At 40.1% G+C, this 21,728-nt stretch overlaps 2 protein-coding genes across 2 annotated transcripts in view; one reads left to right on the top strand and one right to left on the bottom strand.

Annotated features, from left to right (window-relative positions):
* LOC131677354 (5-hydroxytryptamine receptor 1-like) overlaps window positions 1-21,728 on the bottom strand; it is a 162,464-nt gene that overhangs the window by 51,636 nt on the left and 89,100 nt on the right. The gene's annotated exons all lie outside the window — the stretch shown is intronic.
* Window positions 6,365-14,340, top strand: LOC131694823 (odorant receptor 4-like). Its single transcript, XM_058983328.1, has 8 exons — window positions 6,365-6,428; window positions 6,481-6,776; window positions 6,839-7,114; window positions 7,181-7,356; window positions 13,062-13,158; window positions 13,346-13,447; window positions 13,513-13,677; window positions 13,741-14,340. Exons 1-8 carry the CDS (start codon window positions 6,365-6,367, stop codon window positions 13,792-13,794), a joined length of 1,230 nt encoding a protein of 409 aa, XP_058839311.1. The 3' UTR covers window positions 13,795-14,340.

The raw sequence follows: 21,728 nt of genomic DNA, 5'->3' as shown, positions 1-21,728 counted from the left end.
CGCTGCCGCGGTGTTTTGTATCGATGGAGTGGTGTAGTGTCAGTCGAGTGCATGTGCGTGTTTGTAATTTGCTAAGCGAGCTGATTGTCCCTTTGTATATCATTCATATTCCACATAGGTATAAATGAATAGCGGACTTTACGCGTTCAATATTTTTGATGCACACCGTCAATCCAACTATGTTATACCACAATGGATTATTGAACGCTTAAGAGCCGCTCATTAACAGACTTTGGAGTTTTTGTTTTCAAGACAGTTTGATGTTTTGCATAATTTGTAGTATGATAGTACAGTAAGTTGACTTTGTTGCCAAGCTGGGGTGCGTGGAATCGCTTTCTTTCACTAGACTGTTCACAGTGATGTCATGTGGATCTAATTCGGAATGATGAGCGGTCAAGAATGGATCTGGAACGTGATGTTCCGGGTACGACGATTTATCCATCTGTTCTAAATATTGTTTTCCCGATGTTTTGATTGCTTATCCTTTTTGTGGTGCTTTTTGTTTTTCCTGCTGTCAATCATTATATGGTCGGTGTTAAGTCAGACCGGACTAAGTCGCAAAACATCAAAAAATGAGATAATTATAGCATTGGATAAAGAATTTCGTCAGCTACATTCGACTCTTGCCAGATTTGAAATATGTAACAATAAACAAGAATTATGGCAAAAATTAATTTCCAATCATAATGTAAAGGATGCTGCGATTCAAACTTTAAACTCGTTTTTCTCGAAATCGATATTTTGTCACTTAGTCCGGTCTGACTTAATACCGACCATATATACTAGTGAAGAATGTTTGATTCAGCATCTTGTTTGTGTTCCATATTAGCGGTCCTTACACGTTCAGTTGTTTTGTCAATACTGGAGCGTATTGACAAGGTTATTCAACGTGTAATGGAATGGAGGAAGTATTGATATGTGTTTTTATGTTTCTTGGAGGGTGTTCAATGATAATACAGTAAGATTCCGTTTTGGCACGTTCTGATTTTTGCATGCTCCCTTTTCGGTACACTCAGATTTTGGCAACAAATGGGTTTCATTTTTGGCAACATTATTGTTGTACATAATAGGTCTTTTAAAAATGTGCAATAAATAATTTTTGTATCAATTGATATAACATTTTTCTTTTTTTCCAAACATGGGAGTCATATTAACCCTCAAAGGCGCAAATATTTTTTTTTAAATTTTGTGAAAATTTTTAAAAATTGTTTTAAAACAGCGCATTGCATTTAAGTGTTAACTATATTTTATGCTATACGTGTTATATTTATTGATTACAATGCATAGAAATGTATTATTTATGTATAATATAACTGGTAACAGTGTAACTGGTGTCTGACGGGATCAATTTTTATAGTAAGACCCAGAGTCTGTTCACTTTTGGAGTCAAATACAGAGGAATGTGCTACACTGGATAATAAGACTATTTCTGGAGAAAATTTTCAAAAGAACCTTTTTTGACAGTTGAAAGTGATTTTTACAACAAAATTGGTTTTCTTCAAACCTAAATATCTTCAGGCATTACAATTCGGTTTTCAATCTATCGAACTCGGCCACTAAAAACATGACGACAGTAACGCACCGGGTGAAGATATCCCAATTAGCTTCGACAACGTTAGTTATTTTTACACAAGTTGAACGCTAAAGATGGACGTCTGTTCTCTGTGGTATGTGCTTCTCTTTCAATAATAAGCTACTACTCAATGTTTACTTTCCGAAGCACAATAGAATTCCCCAAGAATCTTTGCAAAAATCCAGTTGCTTGGAAAAGATAGCCGAAGACTGTCCAAATTGATAGTATTTATAAGTTCTTCAGTTCTACGCAGTTCTGTGTCGTAAGTGCCCCAGTTATCGCAATGAACACCATTCTCAGCAGATTGCTAAGCTTTTACAGAATTGTCATCACTTCTTCCATCTGACACCACATAAGAACATTATTAAACATACATTTTTTTAAATAACTCAAAGATGTAATTCGGTTTGAGACTCCAAGTTTTCCTAACAGCTTTTCTGTGCTGCCTGAAGGCTTTCAACATTTTTTTGGGGTCTGAACTTAATGAGAACAGTTTAGTTTAAATTCTAATATAATTCACACAATACTCACAATCATAGAATTGCGACCTGGATTAAAATTCGCATTTTCGTAAAATTAACGATGTAACATTTTTTCAAATTTTAATCTTAGGAAAGTATCTTTATACCGTGAGATTTAACCAAGTTTCTCTGAAAGTATTATATAACATGGGGTCTACTATTAATATTAGATTCAAACTCAACCGATCTTGTCCGATTCAGAAATTCCAATCGATTTGAAAATACTGTGATTTTATACAATTTGAGGCGGATCTAAATGTTGTTGGCCAGTTATTATGATTGGAAAAATATATGGCTACGAAAGTTGCACACGTTTTACATCCCCGGTTTTTGAATGATGTCTATAAACAAATTCATTCACACCGATCACTCGAAACCTTTCATGCTAAACTTTTTTTTTTGATTTGTTTGTATCAAGAAACACTAAAAACCTCTAATTATCAAGAGTGATGCTTCTATCACAGTGTTATGGCCTGCCCAATTGTTCAATAGCCCATAGCACAGGAAAGATAGACAAAGATAGTCTACATTTATGTGTTTTTATCAGTTTTCAATAATAATGCAATATAACGAAAATATCGACAAATTTCATTTTCACTGCTAACTGAAAATGTCCCTGGCAGCACTGCTCCAGCGGAATCCTTTCAGACTAATATAAATAACTGCAGTGCTATTGATAATACAACTGTAAGCGCATAAATGGATGGTTATAGCCCTAGTTATTAGCCTTATATATTTTTGTGAACAAATCTTGCCTGAAACAAACACCAATAGTTACTCCGCCAGAACGGTGATCCTTGTTACTAAATTTCACGCAATTCGCATTCCAATTATTAGTTCCAAGAAACTTAATTAACTTAACAGTATTTCAGTGAAAATTTCGTTTGGTAAATAGTTTTTAAAATTTCGATTTATCTATTATACTGTATTATATTGTTATTAGTTGATACATATGAATCCCTTTCTATCTGTTTATTCACACCTAATTTCATGCACACAAAAAGATATGAACTTTATAAGCCGGACTCGTATACCCTAGGACGAATGCGTTTTTGATCTCGACACTGAATCAGGTTTCAACCGAAACTGTTATCACTTAATTTATTTAGACATCAATTTGAGTTATAACCTGGGCCAGCTTCGCCTCAAGCCAAAACCACCTAAACGTGGATAATCATATGATTGAAGCAAAAGATATCATTACAGTTAAAAACAAGAAAGTTGATCAGCGACAATCGATATTTTGTCAATTCTATGCAAATGCATAGCACCGAAAGTAGTGAGATATATTCGCGCAATGATACGCTATAAAACGCACAACTTTCGAGATTATTTATTGGCATAGAAAAGAAGACAAATCTAAGTTTCCTCTCGAATGTAGCGCATGGAAGGAGCCGAACGCGCCTGAACATTGAAAATTAAACTAAATCCAAACAAATCTAAACCAATGTACATTACCACACATCTTGTCTACATCGCAAGTACGGCATTTGTACATACAATGGTAGAGTTCAACTCGAGCGATAACGTGTATAGCGCATGATAAAATTAACACGCAGCAAGGAAATGACTGCGAGTTGAACCTACACAGCAAAAATTGCCACTCCGTGCGGTGTTCAGGCGGACACTTACTCCTACCAATATTTTCAGGCCAGCCATATATTTCAATCGTTCAGTTTCAGGATTGCGCACGAAGATTTGGATCATTTTTCCGAACGAACATGTTCGCTGCCGAATATGTTCGATGGCACTCATTACCTCACTGCATCGGCAATGCGGAACGCGTTAAAAAATTTTGCGATTTCCGATTCTCTCTCTCTTCGCAATCGCATACGGTGTGATGCGGAACGAGTTGTGTGGGTCTGTATCTTTTTAACGAGAGCGTAAATCCCCGACGATGTATAAGGAAACAAATTCATGTACGTTCATGGCGGTGAGCGAGTTTTCCGCACCTTGGTTGCCAGACTGCTAACAAGTAGATTTCATAAGATTGGAACACTTCTCACTTCATATTTCTGCCATATGAACGAAACGAAAAGGTGGCAATATAATTGCCACTTCCTTTTAAAGGGTCTTTAAAGATGTCTTACAGCGAAAAATTAGATAAAAAGTCTTCATTGTTTTGTCTAATATTTCATTTAGTGAGCTAAACTGCTTGAATTTATTTATTTTATTAATTTGATCCATAAAATGGATAGAGTGTTTTACGAATTTGATATTTTTTTCCACTTTCTTGCTTTGTTAATTTTATAATTGCGATTGTTTTATTGATGTTCTATAATTCATTCCGTTTATTCGAGGTTTTGTTCGTGCGGGATTCGAAACTGTAACTTCATCCACCTCAAGTTGGGTGCCCACTTCGCAAAAGTTCGGAATGATCCGACAGTGATATATGTATGAAAGGTCTTATCTCACTGCTAGGTGGATTAAGTAGGTTTTTTAAACACAAATGCAATATTCTAGCCAGGGCACAGACAAACTCAATTATTCATTTTCTTATTTCCCTACATTTCTTTTTTTCCATACTTTTTTCCTTCTTTGCCTTGCCATGTCGTCTCATCATTTTCCTGCAGTGAACCTCAGGAAAATGATGAGACGACATGGCAAGGCGAAAATATCGGAATAACATTGGAAACATGCAAATCGAGTTAATTTATTCTGATTCCTTATTAACTACATCCAGTCACCAAGAATAATTTCTCGCATCCAACCAATAACCAAATATCATTTGCATTTCAATAATACTTCATTCATGAATTGAAAATAAAACAGAAATTGTTTTTATTGCCTATTTGATCTGACAACCCCATGTGCTGCAATTTATTGACCGGAAGAATTGGCTGCAATTTATTGACCTGGAAAAATATTGTGAGCTAAACCCTGTTCGCGAATGGGTTCACGTCAACAGATCGCTGATAATTGAGTCTACCAATCACCATAATTTAATTTAAATCAAAAATAATCGAACAAATTGCTGCATAATCAATAAGGCTTGCTGGAACTATAAACCAGCCATGCGGTTCGTGTTCTAATAAAGTGTGCTGACGTGAGTGAAAAACTGCTATCAACTGAGTGCCTTTCGGAATCCCCAAAAACGAAACGGTTTCAAATTTAGGTGCTGACGTACTTTTTGGAATTTTACGCCCTCTGCGAACTGGTTTCTGCACAAATACCTACGATTACGGCATCCCAAAGCCGTCCATCCCGACCTTATCAATAAGTGAAAGCGATATCCTCCCCGCCAATCGACATGCCACTACTGCTGTGCTGGAGAACCAGCAGGTAAGCAAAGGAATCCTTTTCCGTGTGTCGATCTGTGTATGGTTTTTCGGTATTTGTGCATTAACTCTTCGCGTCCCAACCTCCCGTCCCCATGAATGACAGGTGTTGTACGTTGGAGAGCGATTTATTGTGGCAGCTTTTTCAACGCTGCTTTTTGCTGTTTCCCCCGGATCCTTATCGGGTTGAAAAGAGGTTTGGGTTCAGCTGTTTGCTTTTACAGGTGGGCGAGATTAATAGATGGAATCGATGAAATCTTTTCCGAGAAATTGGGTTTCCATCCGAAGATGGCAAATCGTTTCAAATTATGCAATAAATGTTAATTTTTTTCCTGGCCGACCGCCAGTTCGGTGGGTTTGTTGATTCAGATTTTTATAGAGGACGTTGTTCCTAATCTCATTTCGGTTATATTGTGGCGTTCTTATATGCCATCACGATGATCAAGTTTCGGTAGCATGCGGTAAGTACCAATTTTTGCTTAATGGCATAAAACTGATTTTACTAGGATTTCTGCTCCACAAATACCGCAGGAATATGATATGAATAGGAGGTGTATGTTATAGAGTTTACTTTCCCAGATATGTGTGGTGCAATTGAGACACCAAAGGAATAAAATATTGCGTGTCAGTGAATAACTAATAGGCCCAACGCATTTTCATATCTGGATTTCAAATTTAAGTCGACAACACTTACCTTCGTCAGCCAATTAGGCATCATTATATTAAACAAGGGAACAAGTAAAACTGATTGATGTCACTTCCTAGCGCGAACAAATAAATATTTAAATATCCAATTGTGTCATGTAAACAGAACAGGAGATATTGCTCGCCAACAAAGGAAGAACCCAAATCAACCGTCATGGAAATGTCTGTCTCACCCTTGCCACTTGTATTATTAAAAATTTAACTGTTGAGAAGCTTACTTTATAAACCCAAAACTCTTACTGGTCCTGCTTCAGAACAATATCAGCACTCCAGCTAATTCAGATAAAATGCCTCTCGAACTGGAGTTCAGCAAAACGTTTGACTTTACAATAAAAGTTCAAAAAACGATCGGTAAGTGATTTTCTTTTCAAAATTCCACTAACCACTTCCACTACATTGCCAGGTATCCCGTGTTGTTTCGAGCCCTACCCGGACACGCTCCGAGCGAAGCTCAAAGCGAATTTCGGCTTTATAACATCCTTCGCGATATTAGCCTACTGCGTGCTCGGCCAGCTGATCAACGTGGTATTGCTGCTGATCGGACATCGAAAAACCGAGGAAGCTATGGAAGAAATCGCCATCCAGATTGTTTGCACCGGATTCTGCATTACCGGCCTGATCAAAATGTACGGACTGGCGTACCACCGGAACCTGCTGACATCGATAATCGACGATTTCCGAGTTATGTGGGCGGAGGAGGTAATTTTAGTTCTACTTTTTTCGAAGAAAAGATTGCGACTTCAATAGTTTCATCCGTCAAGTTACTCAGTTCAGCCGATCGACAAATCTGTGACAAGGTTCTTCGTCCGACCATGGCAATTGCGGCATTCGCTGCCATCGGAAACATCATCATGGTGTCGGCTTTTAATTTCCTACCCGTCGCGGAAATGATCTTCAATCACTGGCAAACTGGAAAATGGCACCGCCTACAGCCGTATGTGATCTGGTTCCCGTTCGACGGAACTGGAGGTTGGTGGTACTATCTGGTCTACACGTTCGAGGTTTACGGGGGCTATGTGGTGGCCGTTAGTAATGTCGTAAGAGATGTCGCGAATTTGGTTCCTCGATCGCCATGATGAGTACGGGTTTGTTTGGTGTTTCAGGGAACCAATTGCATCTTTTGTCTGCTCTGTGCCCATTTGACCATGCAACTGAAGCTGCTGAACCGCTCCCTGGAAGATGTCATTCAGCCCGAAGAAGCGAATAAGCGGCGACTCGTCCAGAGGGATGCGAGAGAGATGTTACCGAAGCTGATTCGACGGCATCAGAGTTTGCTGAGGTAGGTTCGGAGAAGTATTTTTCTTATGTGCTTCTTGCTAGACGAATCTTAGTCAGTTTTTAAACCTAACAGCTGTTAGAATGTCCAGCCGCAGCCGACCAGTTTATGTTGACCGATAAGATCAAAGTTGGGTGGTCGGTGTGCTCGTTACAACAAATCCCTAGAGCCACTAAAGAACCGGAGAAGTGTTTCAGATGCCTGGGTTTCGGAACGTGATCGCCATGATCAAATGCGTATTTGTATGTAGCTCCCTCACAGTTGGCACCAGAGCAGTACAATCGAATGCTGGACGCATTATCACATCCCGTAAAGACGGCCGGGAATCCATCATCGACGTAACATTCTGCAGTGCATCGCTGATGGATAACAGCAATTGGAGAACTAACAAGCAGTACACACACAGCGACCACCAGGCGATCCACTACACCATTGCTAGGCGGAATTGCATTGCAACGCGAAGAGTTAGGACTGGCGACCGAAAGTGGAAAATAAAGGACTTCGATAAGGACCTTTTTGTGGAAGCATGACCTCGCTCCAATTTCGAATACCGATGAACTGTCGGAAACATTAACGAGGACATGTGACGTAACAATGCTGAGGAAAATGGAGCCGAGGAACTACCGGCGTCCGGAGTATTGGTGGAACGAAAGGCTTAGCATCCTCCGTGCTGCCTGCCTAAAAGCCAGAATACGTGTTCAGAGAACAAGATCTGTGCCAGTGAGAGAAACGCGAGATAGTGCTGTCTAAGTCCACCTGGTACAAGGAGCCGTGCAGAGAATTAGACACCAACCTTTGGTGCAACACTTATCGTGTCGTGATGGCCACGATCACGGGTCCAACGACGCCAGCTGAAATGTGCGCTGACAAATTGAAAATTATCGTGGAGGGTCTTTACCCGAAGCACGACCCAACCGCATGGCCACCTACACCATACGTTGATGCTGATGGTGGAAATGCTGGCGACTATTGAGTCTCCAACGACAAGCTTCTTATAGTGGCGAAAGGACTGAAAGTGAAGAATGACCCCGGTCTGGACGGTATTTCCAACGTGGCACTGAACACCGCGATGCTGTCGTTTCCGGATATGTTCAGAAATGTTTTACAAAAATGTCTGGACGAAGGCGACTTCCCGGATAAATCCTGAAGTTCCAGAAGCTGGTGCCAAAACCAGGGAAGCGACCAGGAGATCTAGCATCGTATCACAGCACAAATGCCTGCTGGATACTCTTGGTAAACTTCTGGAATGGGTCATCCTCAACAGACTGACGAACTACGCTGAAAGTAAGAACGGACTATCACTGAGGCAGTTCGGTTTCTGGAAAGGGATCTCGACGGTGCGCCATCCGCACAATCATCCCGAGCGCGGAGAATTGAAGCAAAAGGGAAGGGGTAATCGCTACTGCGCCATGGTTACGACCGACGCGTTTCACAGCACCAACTGGATGGCGCCGTTGCGATTCGCAAGGTTCTGAAAAGTTACTTTCAGAACCAAATACTGGTTTACGAGACGAACATGGGTCTCATGTCGATTAGGGTCTCGACGAAAGTACCTCAGGACTCCAAGCTTGGCCCTACGCTCTGGAATATAATGTACAATGGAGTGTTAACACTGGAACTACGCAGGGGAGTCGGGATCATCGGCTTTGCAGATGGCGTTGTCCTGACGATAACCGGCGAGGAAGTGGAGATGTTGACGGCAGAGACAATGGACATCGTGGAAACCTGGATAACTGATGCTAAGTTGCAGTTGGCTCATCACAAGATGGAGGTAGTTTTGTTCAACAACTTAAAAAATCCAGCGTGTCGTGTTGACGACACTCAATTCCATTGATGCGTGCGCTAAGGCACTTGGATGTGATAGTCGAATCGGTTACATTACAACAACTATGTCGACTATGTATGCGAGAAAACTGCAGGAGGAGCAAGATGCAGCACGAGACGTCTCCTGACGAGTGTCTCATCCTCAGTACTGCGGTATGACGTACTGGCCTGGGCTGCTGCACTGAATTCAAAGCGGAACCGGACGAAGTTGACAAGCACGTTTCGCCTAATCGCTGTCCGTGTCGCGATCGCGTACAGAACGATATCGTCTGAGGCGGTATGCGTCATTGCCGGGATGATTCCCATCTGCATCACTCTAGCTGAGGATGTGGAATGCAACCAGCGGAGGAATACGCGAAATGCAAGGAACGGACTCGTTGGCTATGCGGTAGCAAGAGTGATACAACGCGGAGAAAGGAAGGTAGACCCAGCAACTCATCACAAATGTGTCGGTGAGAGTGTGTAGGAAGCATGGCGAGATGAACTTTCATTTAACGCACTTTTTGTCCGGGCAGGGATGCTTCTGGAAGTAAGTACATCGGTTTGGACATGCTTCGTCACTCCTTTGCCCAGAGTGTGTGAACGTGCAAGAGATACCGGAACAAGTGGTCTTCGAATGTCTAAGTTTCGAAGAAGTTCGATGGGGTATGCCTGGTGCGACAGTCGTTTTCGAACCGATCGGCCACTATCAGCATATCTGGGATGCTGTCAACAGACGCGTTACGAGTATACTCTCCGACCTGCAGAGAACAGAGCAGCGCAACCGGCTAGAAAGCCGCCGTGAAACCATAAACAGGGTGAGCAGGCGCCGGGGAACTCTCCGCCGGTGTAGACTAGGTACGCTGCTGGGGATCGGCTGAGTAGTACGCGACTTAGCAACGGGTTCGGGTCGCCGGACCGACCTCGACATCCTAAGGTACCGGGGATTAGCGTGAGTAGATTGCATCGAAGAAGTTCGAAGGGGTATGCCTGGTGCGACAGTCGTTGTCGAACCGATGGCCCACTACGAGCATATCTGGGATGCTGTCAACAGAGGCTTTACGAGTACTCTCCGAGTTGCAGAGAATAAAGTAGCGCCGCCGGCTAGAAAGCCGCCATGAAACCACAAATAGGGTTCCTGGAGAAATTCCGTGCCGGGGAACTCTCCGCCGGTGTAGACAAGGTCCACTGCCGCGAACCAGTTGAATAGTAACGGGTTCAGGTCGTCGGACCGACCTCGACATCCTATCGAGTAGCTCGTGAGAAGGCTAGATCCACCAGCAGGGATTAGAGCGAGTAGATCACATCGAATAGCTAGCAGTGGCTCGTTGGGGTGCCAGTCTACCGGAGGCTACGCTCTACCCGGAATCGCTAAACAGACCTCAGCACCTACTGACTAACCCGTTGAATGGGCTAGGTCCACCGCCGCGGACTAGATCGTGTAGTTCGGGATGAAGCGGGGTGCTAAATAGCTCACGGAAACGAACATCGGGAGAAATCTACCACCGGGGAATTCACAGTAGGGTAGATGCACCGACTATATCGTGACAAAAATGAGTACTTATTGGCTCACGAAGCAGATATCAGTACCGAGAGAAACACCACTGCCAGGAAACTCAGCCGAAGCAGGGTAGTACACCGCCTGATAATATCCGAGTAGATCTCGATAAAGCTGGGAGTATAATGGTTTAAGAAAGCGTGCATGGGTGTCGGGAGAAATTCCTCCGTCTGGGAACTCTCAGTCGAAGTAGGCTGAGTTCACCGCCGGAGAACTATCCGAGTAGATCGTGACAGGGCTGGGAGCAGAATGGATCACCAAAAGAGGAGCTTAATAATTCATGGAATCGGCAAATAAACAGCTCACTGGGATGTGAGCTGAATGGCGACGTAATAGAAGAAAGAGAAGAGTCGAGAGTGAAATCAAAGCTCAAAGGTCGAGCCATTTTATGAACCAAGTGATGCTCCGAGACAGAGTAGAAGATAATACCGTGATGTAGTTCCGTGGGGAAGAAGGGTGAAAATAGAGTAAGGAGTGTTTGTAGTGGTTAGGCACGAAAGTGAGTCGTTATTTCCACACATTTCCAATACACTAAAAGCCAGGATTTTTAAGCTTTTTAAACCTTACTATAAACAAACAGCAGCTAGAGTTAGAACGTGACTCAGTTTTTAGGTCAAGGAAAAAAGCTTCAAATAGCCATTTTATTTTACGTTAAGGCCCGAATCATATGCCCAACATTGTTCCAGACTCTTGATAAGAGTTTTGCCAGAAATTCATACAACAGTATTCGGTCGGAATTTTCAAAAAAAAACGTTATTTAGCAAGCAAATTGTAGTTGCGAACTAAAAAGTCAAGTTTCCGTCGCCTTAAGAGAAATATTTAGAAACGTAGTGTCTTAGGAAGCAGTAATCTTTGATCATTTTTGGAGTAGCAAATCTCGTTTCACTACAAATTTGACGGATTGTTCCAACAATGATTCAACATGACAGTTAAAGAAAAATAGACACTTTCCACTAGAAATGATATTCGCGCTTCACTCGAGTCGGGCTCAGAATTTTGGTTCATAGAACCGTTTCAGCTTCATAACTGGCATGATACTGTACCTTGACGTGGTCCGGGAGCTTTTCCACTAAAGCAAGGTTGCAGTGATGATATCGCATAGAAACTTTGTCCACGACTATTTCTTCTTTAGTCAAGCTATATTGTAATCAAGTTTAGTACTGAAAAAATGTACAAAGGGTTTTAGGGCCAGGTTCTCTCTGAAGGTGTCCCGGGGCTTGCCGATGAGTCCTGATTTGGAACTCTTTCAAGCAAGGAGTATCCCAAGCCAGGACTCTCGAACATAACAAAATGATCTTCGGCAGCGCTTCGCGATCATGCACCCATACGGCGCGATCTACCAAATAAGATAACGCCCCGGTGATAAGTGAACCGTGAATTTAAACGCAGTCTCAAACGTGAACCTTCAAACGTCCGTTTTTGTGCAATCATGTTTCGGTCACGTCCGGAAGTCTCTATCCACACGGTTACAAAATCAAAATTCCATACACGCTATCAAAAAGCCCACGCGATTGAATAAGATAACATACAAACGCTCGAGACACTCGCCATAATAAACACGCACAACTACGCCCAAGATTTCGAAAACGCCCCGATGATTTAGTGAACGCCACTGCACTAATAACCAGATCAACATCTGAATCGTACACTCAATATCAGAGCCCCGGCCCGCTGAAAGTGGCCTTAAGCAGTGGTAAGCAGTGATATTTCCCGTCTCGTCTGCCATTGTAGTGAGTGGTTTTGATAGGGAGCCCTTCCGAGAACAAAGCTCTACAGCTCCAGTAGGACAATTCTAAAAAAAATACGTTTCAGCTTTATAACCATTAAATTAGAGCAGTGGTTTTCAACCGGGGGTGAATTCACCCCTAGAGGTAAATTAGACTATTGTAGGGGATGAATTATGCGGGGTAAATTTTAACTTTAGTCCTATCGTTCCCATCGGATATTTGTCTTTATATATTGTTGCTTACTATGTGTTCAGGAGCAGGGTTTTAATTGGCAAGCTATGATCTTCATTCAATTGAAAATCATTTTTTTCTGACAGGGTTATGATGGTAAGCAATTTTCAGAAAGGGGTAAGTCACGGGGATCAATATTCGGAAAGGGGTACGTAAAACGAAAAAGGTTGAAAACCACTGAATTAGCGCATTATGGATGTTGACTCCTTCGTAGAATTAGTCGAGATCAGTACAATGTTCTAGTCGATACAGTAGAGCTTTGCGACAATTGAAACATAGAAACCCAGCATGCTGTTGGTTTGATAATTTATTTAGCATGTAGGATAGGCAATATAAAACAATATTATTTTGATTCTTTCATGGCATTAATCACCACTTCTAACATTAAGCTGCAAGGAAACAATGGATGCAGTATTTAGCCTTACATTTTTCCTAAACTTCGCTGCTAGTACCATCATCATGTGTGTGCAAGGATTTCTGATGCTTGTAAGTCGCTATTGGCGATCTATCGACGATATTAAGTGTGTTTCCCACAGACGCACAGACGTTTTTGTAATACTAGACTGGCGTTTGACGAATATAACTTTCTGAGCAAAGGGCACACCTGCATTACCGACAATAGATCTCCAATATTCTGTTATGTCAGTTCCGTTTACACTAATCAAATTTCCAGATTGCCGATTTCTATGTCGTTACAAAAATCGCCCTATTCATGGGTTGCTGCCTAGTAGAGATCTTCTTCCTCTGTTACTATGGGGATGAGGTGTTGGAGAACGTAAGTTTCCCAGATCCTTGCATTTATAAAAACAAAAAACAACAAATAGTGTTCATCTATTTCAGAGCACTCAATTGGCCCAGGCGGTCTACAACTGCCGCTGGTACCACCAGGATGCCGGAGACTGTAAGTTTAGTAAGAATTTGATTCCGATCATCCTGCGAGCCCAACGCCCGATGAAGCTGATGGCGTGGAAGTTTTGGCCCATAACCATCAACACATTCGGAATGGTAAGTATCAGTCTAGTGGATTGACATTAGAATGCCGAAGGTGTTTTATTTGTTTATTTGCAGATATTAAATGCCTCTTGGTCATATTTCACGCTGTTGAGAACTGTCGTGCTTTGAACTTATTCTTCGACATGTACAATTTTCCAAAATTCATATCCGCAGTTCGATAAAACGGAGTGGAAAACGGCAATGGCAAGCTTATCATATAAAAGTGTTAAAAACAAGTCAAAATAAGCTATCATTAAACAATTCGCTACGTTTCGCGCACTACGATTGCTACTATCGCTAAATTTTGTATACCCAATATTAAATATTAATATTGACATAGCTAAATTTCCATCTGACAAAACACTTCACCGGGACACTGTTGAACAAACATCCAAGCATGTGGTGAAACCTATCAATGCAAAATTCATTGAATGGAAAATGTCACGCAGTCATCTAATATCGGTTCCAACAGCAAGTGAAAGCAGCAACGAACAATCGATTATCCATACCTGCACACCATACACCACCACTTATGTCCCCGTTTTGAGAAAAGCCTACAAGAAAACAGTACCCGTTCGGCATCAAATCATCTCCATGTGTAGTACAAACAGGCAACAAGGTACCGACAGTAGTAGTAGGTCTATGTGAACAAACGGAGCAGTGGCTGCTGGGGGGAATAATAATGCCATGACAATCAGTCATTCCATTGGAAAACTCCGTTCCGTGTACGATAAACATTCCGAAATCCAATTATCGTTCCCATCCTTTCACTCCAGAACAGTTGGCTGCGAAAGTTGCTTACAATAGGGGTAGAAAGCCATTGGAACCCGTTCTCCCCCTCCTTATGCGAGCGCGGTTACTAAATTGTGTGCATGATTTGGCAATTTTGGCGAATGTCATAAGCACTCCTAATAATGGCTTCCGGCTGACTGGTATATATCTGAGGAATTCCGCAATCGTTGAATTAGAAATTGCTACGTGATCTCACGCCTCGGTTCGATGTGTGTCGGTGCGGCCGTTTTTGCCCATTCCCGCCGTCTGTCGTCTGAGCTTCAATAAACGACGTATCATAGTGGCTTAACAATATAAACAACAGGGATGACGACACGTACCGATTCTTGACATATTGAGGTTTTGTGACCCAGATCGTGCGACTAAATGGGGGAAGTGCGTCGAAGATGGACACTCTGTGTTCGGAATACAATGCAGAATACTCGTTGTATTAGCTTATTAGTAGCTCTAAAAATGCTAAAATATTGATTGTTCAATGCATTTTCACTTTCGACTACAACTATTAAATTAGTTATGGTATTTGCGTTTCGACTTCGTCTCATCGGAATCCGACAGTAACTTCGTGACAGGATTAAACTAGCGCTGATTTGACGGAGGAGGCAACTGTGGTCTTGAGCAAACCGCTAGTGCAGAAAAATTAATGTTTATCCCCATTTTTATCCTCTAAGGAGCAATCTAGCAAAGTTTATTAGTTATTCAATGCTTTGCATTTTCACTTACATAATTTGAAAAACTACTTACCAAACAACACAACCACGTAATCACGTAACTTTACAGTTTGCAAAGTGCACATAAAAGCAGCGTCCCAATTCACATAAATTTAAATTTAATTATATGTAAAAATGAGAGTTGCAGGCCTTTCTCTAGTTAATTACCTCTGAGATTTACATCAAAGGAGTCACAATATTTATTTTTACATATTAGAACTAGTAAAACTCTATTATGAGACGGAAAAATACGCTGTAATGGGCACATAAACAAAACGTAAATAATTCCGGTTAATACTTACTTCAAATAAACACTAACAATGCTTTATACACACCTTAGGCTGTGAACCATTTGGTGAAATTTTTAACTTTTAGGTAAAATCTGACACTTAGATAGTTATTTGCAAAATAACCCTACTCAGGAGCATGGTTAAAATTGACAGAGCGATAGTTAAATTAGGCAATCCATTAGACGTTTGTTTGACAATTCAGCGGTGGGTTCTGTCAACAGGTCTACTCCTGCGAACAGAAAAAACTCGTCCGACAAACAACTTTCGCTAGTCCGATTCGTTTGATGTTAGATCAAATCAACGATATTGTCGGACGTCGCAGCCCTCTGAGTAACGTCAGAATAAGTAAACAAGAAATAATCAGCTGATCAGAAACGTCTCATGGATTGCCTAATTGGACAGTTCGATGGTTAAAATTTTGCCCATGATGCAGAATAAAAAGGTTGAAACATTTCCTGTACCTAATTGAGATTATCAATATTTTTCAATACAAAATTAAGGGATAAAGATGGAAACGATAACGTGTTGTGTTAAGATTTGTTTGGGTTATTTCATGATGTGGATATTTACTTTTCGTGGCTATGACTGTCATACTTAATGTAGTAAGAAAAAAACAAATTTTAAAATATCGACAAATGTTCACACCTCTACCAACTTGTGGTAATCGCAGCTGTCAATTCTAAATAACTATCAAATAACTAGGTTCACTCGCAGCAAATCGCAAAGCATTTTTCTAAGTACATTTAAACAGTACAAGCGAACTGTCAAAAATGAACACCAAAATTCATTTGTGACGTCGGTGTAAAGTATTCAATAACCCGCATAAACGAGAACAATATATGGATAATTTGTATTGTTGTTTTTTCACAATTTGTCATATTGTGATTCGACAATAAACACGCCACTCCGTAAATTGTTTCTGTCATTTGGGGTATTGTTTTCTGTGCGATAATCATTTGGGGAATATGGCGTTAGGTTATGTTACAATACAAAAATGACGATTTTTTCGAACATTTCTTTTGGTGGACTATAAATATACATTACCACAAATAGCCGCTTAGTTCCGAGTTTCTACTATTTCTCGTATAGTTCAAATATAGTTTTGTAGCGAAATACTACACAAATAAAAACGGTAGGACTTTGACGAATAATATTGGAAATAGTTATAGTGTGTGTTTTGTTATTATACTGACCATGTTAACCATAGGTTACTATAATGCAACAATAACACTTATTGTGAAAACATAATTTGGTTAAAATGATCAATTTAGTAGAAGCGTGCAGAAACTACTTCATCGACGCTGTCAAAAGGATAGACAAAAGTAAAAGTATTTTGCGCATATTTTATCACATTTGTAATGCTCGCGAATGGTTTCAACTCTATCGATCTTTAAATATTTTGGATTTAATTACTTGCCATCTGGAAAGTGTCGTGTTGAATGTTGACATCGGTGGTACTGCCGCGTTATCCAATTGAGCTATTTCCGCTATCGCGCAAAGAACAAAATTTGTTTCCTATTATTGTGAGCTCATCCCACCATATTGAGCATGGCAAATCGGAATTAGCTTTTACCGATAATTGTGAGAGGCATAACCATGACCATAGAAGAATAAAAACATACCATATCGTATATGGTTGGAGCTACCATACAGGATGTGACCTTGTTCAGATATTTACTAATTCGAGTAGTTAATTTTATGTCCAACAGATTATCCCATTATTTTGCCTAATTAATTCATCTTTTTTGTGCTTTTACCATAACATAAATTATGTGCTTAACATTCTGACCATTCGTTTTAGCAACCCCGCATAGCTAAAAACCATTTGACATAGTCTGAACAATAAACCTGTGTAGTGGGATATAGTAACCATTAGGCAATCCACCACGACGTTTGTTTGACAATTCAGCGAGTGGTTTTGTCAACAAGTTTGCTCCTGCGAACAGAAAAACCCGTTCGACAACCATACTTTATTAGCTCGATTCGTTTGATGTTAGATCGAATCGGCGCACAGAGGAGTAATTGGGGTCGAATCCTGGCCAAAATTATTTGCTGCTGCAATTGTTGTTATTATGCCTTAATATGAACTAAAAATAGACAATTACTAGTTTTTGGAACAATTTGGCATCTACCCACTTACCAGTACAGAGGTCAATTTTCTATATCCTTTCAAATACTAGTCATTTCTAGGTGATCTTTGTGAATACATTTATTTTTTCAGTTGCATGAACATTTGATCAGTGGGAAAGGGAGAAGAAAAGGGACGCCTGTGCATATTTTCATAGAGATACATGTTGGCAAACATAATATTTGGCCCTACAGCATTTCGGTGTACCTCAAATTAGTCAAAATTTCAATATTTTCAAATCGCTTGGGATTGGTGGATCGGACAAGATCGGAAGAATTCGAATATTTTTTGTATAGCTGAAATCTTGTATTGTAATACTGCTTCAGCAACTTTGCCGGATCTAGCCGTATAATGTAACTTTTTTTTTAATTCAAATTTGGAATAAAATGTTCAAACAAGGTATTTTTTAAAGTTGGTGCAATACACAGCAAGTTTACTTTTTTTTAGTTAGTTTTAAGCTGAAGTTAAACAAACGGTTGTGTTAAACTACGTTTGTAATAATATTATCTTATTTAATACAGTCATCATCACTAGAAAGCGATTTTGCTGAATATATAACGAAAACGATATCCCTTAAAATATCACCATTGGGCATACATGCAAAAATTCTTTAACAATGTTTGATATGCTCCTAATTTTGCCACGTTATACAGTAGGTTCTTAGGTATGTAAAAAAATATAACGAAACAAAAAAATCGGAAAAAAATATTTTGGTTTTTGGCCAAGAATTTGTTCTAGTTACTCCTCTATGCGGCGATTTTGTCGAACGTTGCACCAGAGCTGCCATTTATACAGATTTATCTGTATTATACAGATTTTTAAGGACAGAAACAGACCTGATACAGAATACAGATTTAATACAGTTATTCAATACACAATACAGATTAACACGGATTTTAAGAATTTTCAATTGGCGGACCCTTTCTGAAATCATTTTCATTAACTTTGGCCGTTTCTTCAATAAATAATTGTTAAATGAACCATAACACTTTTAAATAATTTAAAACTTGAGTTAGGAAATGTACAGATTACTTTAAAGTACACAATTTAAATTCCGGTTTAATGCTTGAATTTATAGTAGACAATACTTGAGGCTTATAAATGGGAATCAATTACCAAAATCTTTTTTTTTATTCAATACAGACAAAAACAGATTTTTTGTAACGAGGATACAGATTTTCAAAAAAATAATCTGGCAGCTCTGCGTTGCACCCACCCGAGTTACGTCAGAAGAAATAATCGATCCGGAAATTTTTTGGATCGATAAAAATATCGATCCGGAAATTTTCCCAGAACACTCCCGGTCAAACCGTTCGGAATTTGATTCGGAATCCTGAATGGAGTCAGTATGGATTCCAAATCAAATGCAACAACCGATTCTGAGTCGGAATCGGTTGTTGCATTTGATTTGGAATCCATAATGACGCCATTAAGAAATCCGAACCGGTTCCGAAATGAGTTAAACTGGGCTATAGCTGCACCTTCCCGGTCAAACCATTCGGAATTTGATTCGGAATCCTGAATGGAGTCAGTATGGATTCCAAATCAAATACAACAACCGATTCTGAGTCGGAATCGGTTGTTGCATTTGATTTGGAATCCATAATGACTCCATTAAGAAATCCGAACCGGTTCCGAAATGAGTTAAACTGGGCTATAGCTGCACCTTCCCGGTCAAACCATTCGCAATTTGATTCGGAATCTTGAATGGAGTCAGTATGGATTACAAATCAAATGCAACAACCGATTCTGAAACCGATTGAGTCGGAATCGATTGTTGCATTTGATTTGGAATCCATAATGACTCCATTAAGAAATCCGAACCGGTTCCGGAATGAGTTTAACTGGGAAACACTCATTCGCTGGTGGGTTACCCCTCAGGTTTGGGAACAATTTTTCACTATTGGTCAATCCCCCATATGCTTGCTCATATGTCAGTGGTGCCATGACTGCAAAGGTGGCCATCAACTACAAATAAATTTAAAATGATTGTTAAAACGGGTAAAGAATTGTTTTTGAGTGTTATGTCTGTTAGTCTGTGCCCCAACCGCGCACATAGGGTTAGAAATTTTTCTTAAGACATTTTTCTAACCCGAAGAGTCGAATACCTCTAAGGATAAAACCTATATAATCCGACCGCCAGTAATTTGGCGAAAGAGCCAATTGGCCGAATGCCATTAAACCGACATGCCGTTTGGCCGAATGTCGATTGACCGGACGCCATTTTGCCGAACACCGAATTTGGCCAAATGAGTAACTAAGCCGAATCCAAGAATACATATCAAGAAGACATCTCTTTGCTTTCCCCATACAAATGAGAAGCGACAGAGGTTACAGCGCATTTATTGTACGAAGGGAGGAAGCTCAATGTAAAAGTTGATATGTGTGGAATGTGCCACATTACCTGGAAAAGGTGCTGGTGTTACTGTCTCCAGATTCTGAACAGAGCTGCCAGTCTTCTTATATAGGTTTGCCGAACGCTGTTTTATTTGTATGAATATCGATAATAGAGAAGTTTTTAAATACGAACTAATTAATAACGAATGTGATTTTTTGTCCTACATTAAACGGTTATTTATTTTTGTATTTACAACAATTGAATTTCATAAATTTTCTGTGGATATTTTCCTTTTTTTTACCATGAGCTGTTTACCACATATTTCTATAATATAGGTCTATAAGAAAATTGTGACATTTTCTTACCTTACATACAGCTCGATAATAACTGATTTCAGCTTTAAGAGAGAGAGAGAGAGAGAGAGAGAGAGAGAGAGAGAAAGCGAAGTATTGAAGACATGTCAGCAAAGTTGTGGAGGTTACTTTTGTGGATATTTCTGCTGAATACACTCTTTCCCTTCTTCAAATACGTAAGTAGTTAAAGCTTGTTTGATAACCCTTAAAAATAGTTGTTTTTTAATATCTTTTCAAATATGATTCTTATGAGTTTGAAATGTTAGATTTAGTTGTTCCAGTCGATAAAATACATATTTTCCAGTAACGCATATTTTTAACAAGTTGAACTTGAACAATAGTTATTTCAACAGTCCATCTTCTGATCTCGCGCAAAGCAGAAGCCAAAAAAGTCGCAACGTTATAAACAGCAGTGTAGCAAGCCCCTGCTTTGTATTGTATCGTTTCGTTATGACGTTTCGGTCACTCGTTTTGGGTTTTTTTCAAGGGAAATTGTGATATATATTTCTGAGGATTTGTATAAAAATATTGTTTACTAACTAATTTATGATGCTTCGTCATAACATCTCTTTTAACACTGATTTATGGGTTTGGATGATTCTCGACATAAATATCGCTTGTAAGCAATGGGTGTGTATATATTTTCTTATAATTTTAATTTAAATTTGCCCTAGTAATGAATTCTCAAATCACAAATTCTACTGAATTACTTAGTCAAAACATGTCTTTAGCTTAAGTTTGACTCTATATTGAAGTCGTGAAAGCACAGAAGGCAATCCACTAAAATATCAATTGAAGGCTCTATTTAACTAAAGCACACAATTTGTCGAAAACTACGCACAGTAATCCACGATTATTGCATTAGCAAGTGGGAACTTGGGTCCTTACAGCTCGAGCCACTCCCAAGAGCTCTCTAATCTATTCAATTTTCTCAAAACGTTTTAAAACCTCCCACCGACCGGTCCCTTTCGCAACTGTCAGGTGGTAGCGCGTGGTGCTTTACGTATGAAAAACTCTGCTTTCCATTACATTATACACCAAAGTGCTCGTTGTTACCCCACTGCTACGTCGCGGATAAGCACCAGCAAAGATGCTGCCGGACTGTGTCGGGTTGTCACCGAAATGTAATCTTCACGCTCCATTACATGAGCGTGAAGCGTTTTTCATTACCATTTCCCGCACCGCCGCGTCGGCCGGTACGGCGCGGCCGGCGTGTCGCATTGCAAGATGAATTAGCACTGCCGGCCGGCGGGTGACAAAGATGGATACGATTTGCGCAATGTGACAGCTTTTCAGAGCAGTCTGACACTAGAGCGGCGAATTAATGTTTTCATGCACAGTTGCTGTTCACTTTTCGGGATAGAAAATGGAACGCAGTAGGTTATTGATGTGAAACGAATCACCAGTCGCAGTATTCGTGGCGAAAAAATATTTAACTACAATTTCCGTGCAAAC

This window comes from Topomyia yanbarensis, chromosome 1, assembly GCF_030247195.1.
Source record: "Topomyia yanbarensis strain Yona2022 chromosome 1, ASM3024719v1, whole genome shotgun sequence".
Classification (NCBI taxonomy): Eukaryota; Metazoa; Arthropoda; class Insecta; order Diptera; family Culicidae; genus Topomyia; species Topomyia yanbarensis.
Note: the sequence above shows the minus strand (reverse complement) of the source record. Positions and strands in the feature narration are given on the sequence as shown.